Raw genomic sequence first — 1,578 nt, 5'->3', positions numbered from 1 at the left:
CACCCACCCCACCCTCTCCTCCCTCCACTCCTCAACCACTCCAATGACAGCTCGGGCGCTCGGCTCCCGCCTCCCAGTCGCAGCCCCGCCTACGTCAATAAACGCCTCCGTGATTGGCGCGACAGCGCCACAGCGAGCCCAATACCGCCGCTGACATTGGACCGCCATCACGCCGATCAAGTCTAAGACCCACCCCACAGCTTCCTTCCGTGAACCCGGTCCCAGGAACGCCCTGAAATGAAGCCCTTTCCTCCGCGCCTCGTTCACCCTCGGGCCTGCCAGCCAGATCGGCGCCTCTCTAGCTTCTTTGAGGAAGGCTCTGGCGAGACCCGACCTTTTTCACTTCAAAGCGCTTCTTGCCCGCGCCGCTGTTGGTGCCGCTCGGGGTATCCACATCCATCGCTGCCGCCATTTTGGAAACACACGGTCCGCCGTCTGGCTACTGCGCCTGCGCACAAGCGCACGCCTCGCTCCCACCCCACCCCCCCGCCCCTCAGTGGCGCGCGAGGGCCGGCAGCACGTGGCCACGCCCCTTAAAGGTGCTAGTGCGGTTCCCCCTCCCTGCGGCGGGGGAGGTGGCGGCGGCCGGGGGCCCGGGCGGGGCCGGGCGGGGCCGCGCCGACGTGCGGGAGCCGGCGGACGCCCGGAGCCTGGCCCTCGCCCTCCCCCAGGAAGCCCCCGGCCCCGCTCCCCTGCTGGGGCGGCGGCTGCTTCCTCCGCCCGGGTCTGGGGTTCGGGCCGCGCCTGTCCAGGCTGCGGTCCCCGCCGCGTTCTACCTGGACAGGGGCGAGGATCGGGCGGCCGCCCAGTCCGGAGACCCCGGGCTGGCCTTCCGCATCCCAGCCAGGCCCGGAGTGCAGCCTCCCTGGGAGGCCCGACACCTTTCCGTTTCCTGGTTTTCTTTCGGGAAACGCTCGGGGATGGGAAGGGGGGAGAGAGGAGGTCCCGGAACCTCCTCCCCAAGGCCGATATCTCAGCAGGCATCTGTCTCCCAGTCCTGCTGTCACCAAAAATGGAGGGGCCATGCCAGCCCCAGTCCCAGTCCGCCAAGAGGACCTGTCAGCCCTAGAATGGCCTTTCTTCGTGGACTCGCGCCCTCACGACTATGGGCCCGTCCTTCCTCAGACCTCCCTTCGCAGTTGTCATCCTGACCCTTCTCTGCAGTCACTGTGCGGCTGAATTTTCGTGGAACCCACTGCCATTTCTCACCTGGGCACTCCCGCCCCGCTGGAACACCTGTGTCACCTCCCCTTGCCAGACCAGGCCCCCTTTGACAATGCCAGCCTCACAGCGGCGCAGTGACTCAGCTAAAACACTCGGTTTAGCTGAAGCCTCGCATTTTCTCCTACAAACTTGGACGGCAGTGGAGTGTGTTGTTGACTCCATTGCTAAACCGGAAGCACCGCGATGTTTCCTTGTCTTAGTCATAAACAGGAACAACAATCCGTGCACACACACAACCACGGATGGAGCCAGACTCAGACGGAGGGGGGCCGTAATGCAGGATAGGACCGCGGCAAAGTGTTTGGTTCGTGATTCCATGTTAAAAGTTTCTGTCACCTGACTTACGTACCTACA

General features: G+C 64.6%; 1 protein-coding gene across 1 annotated transcript in view; it reads right to left on the bottom strand.

The window, feature by feature from the left end:
• The window catches only part of RBX1 (ring-box 1), a 20,355-nt gene extending 19,927 nt beyond the window's left edge, over positions 1–428 (bottom strand). The window contains exon 1 of the mRNA XM_004700273.4: positions 335–428. Coding sequence (XP_004700330.1) covers positions 335–412 — 78 coding nt within the window. The 5' untranslated portion in view covers positions 413–428. The remainder of the gene's footprint in view (positions 1–334) is intronic.
• Between the last annotated feature and the right edge of the window lie 1,150 nt (positions 429–1,578).

Source organism: Echinops telfairi, unplaced genomic scaffold (assembly GCF_000313985.2).
Source record: "Echinops telfairi isolate 266 unplaced genomic scaffold, ASM31398v2 ScPeMD7_2;HRSCAF=8, whole genome shotgun sequence".
NCBI lineage: Eukaryota > Metazoa > Chordata > Mammalia > Afrosoricida > Tenrecidae > Echinops > Echinops telfairi.
Note: the sequence above shows the minus strand (reverse complement) of the source record. Positions and strands in the feature narration are given on the sequence as shown.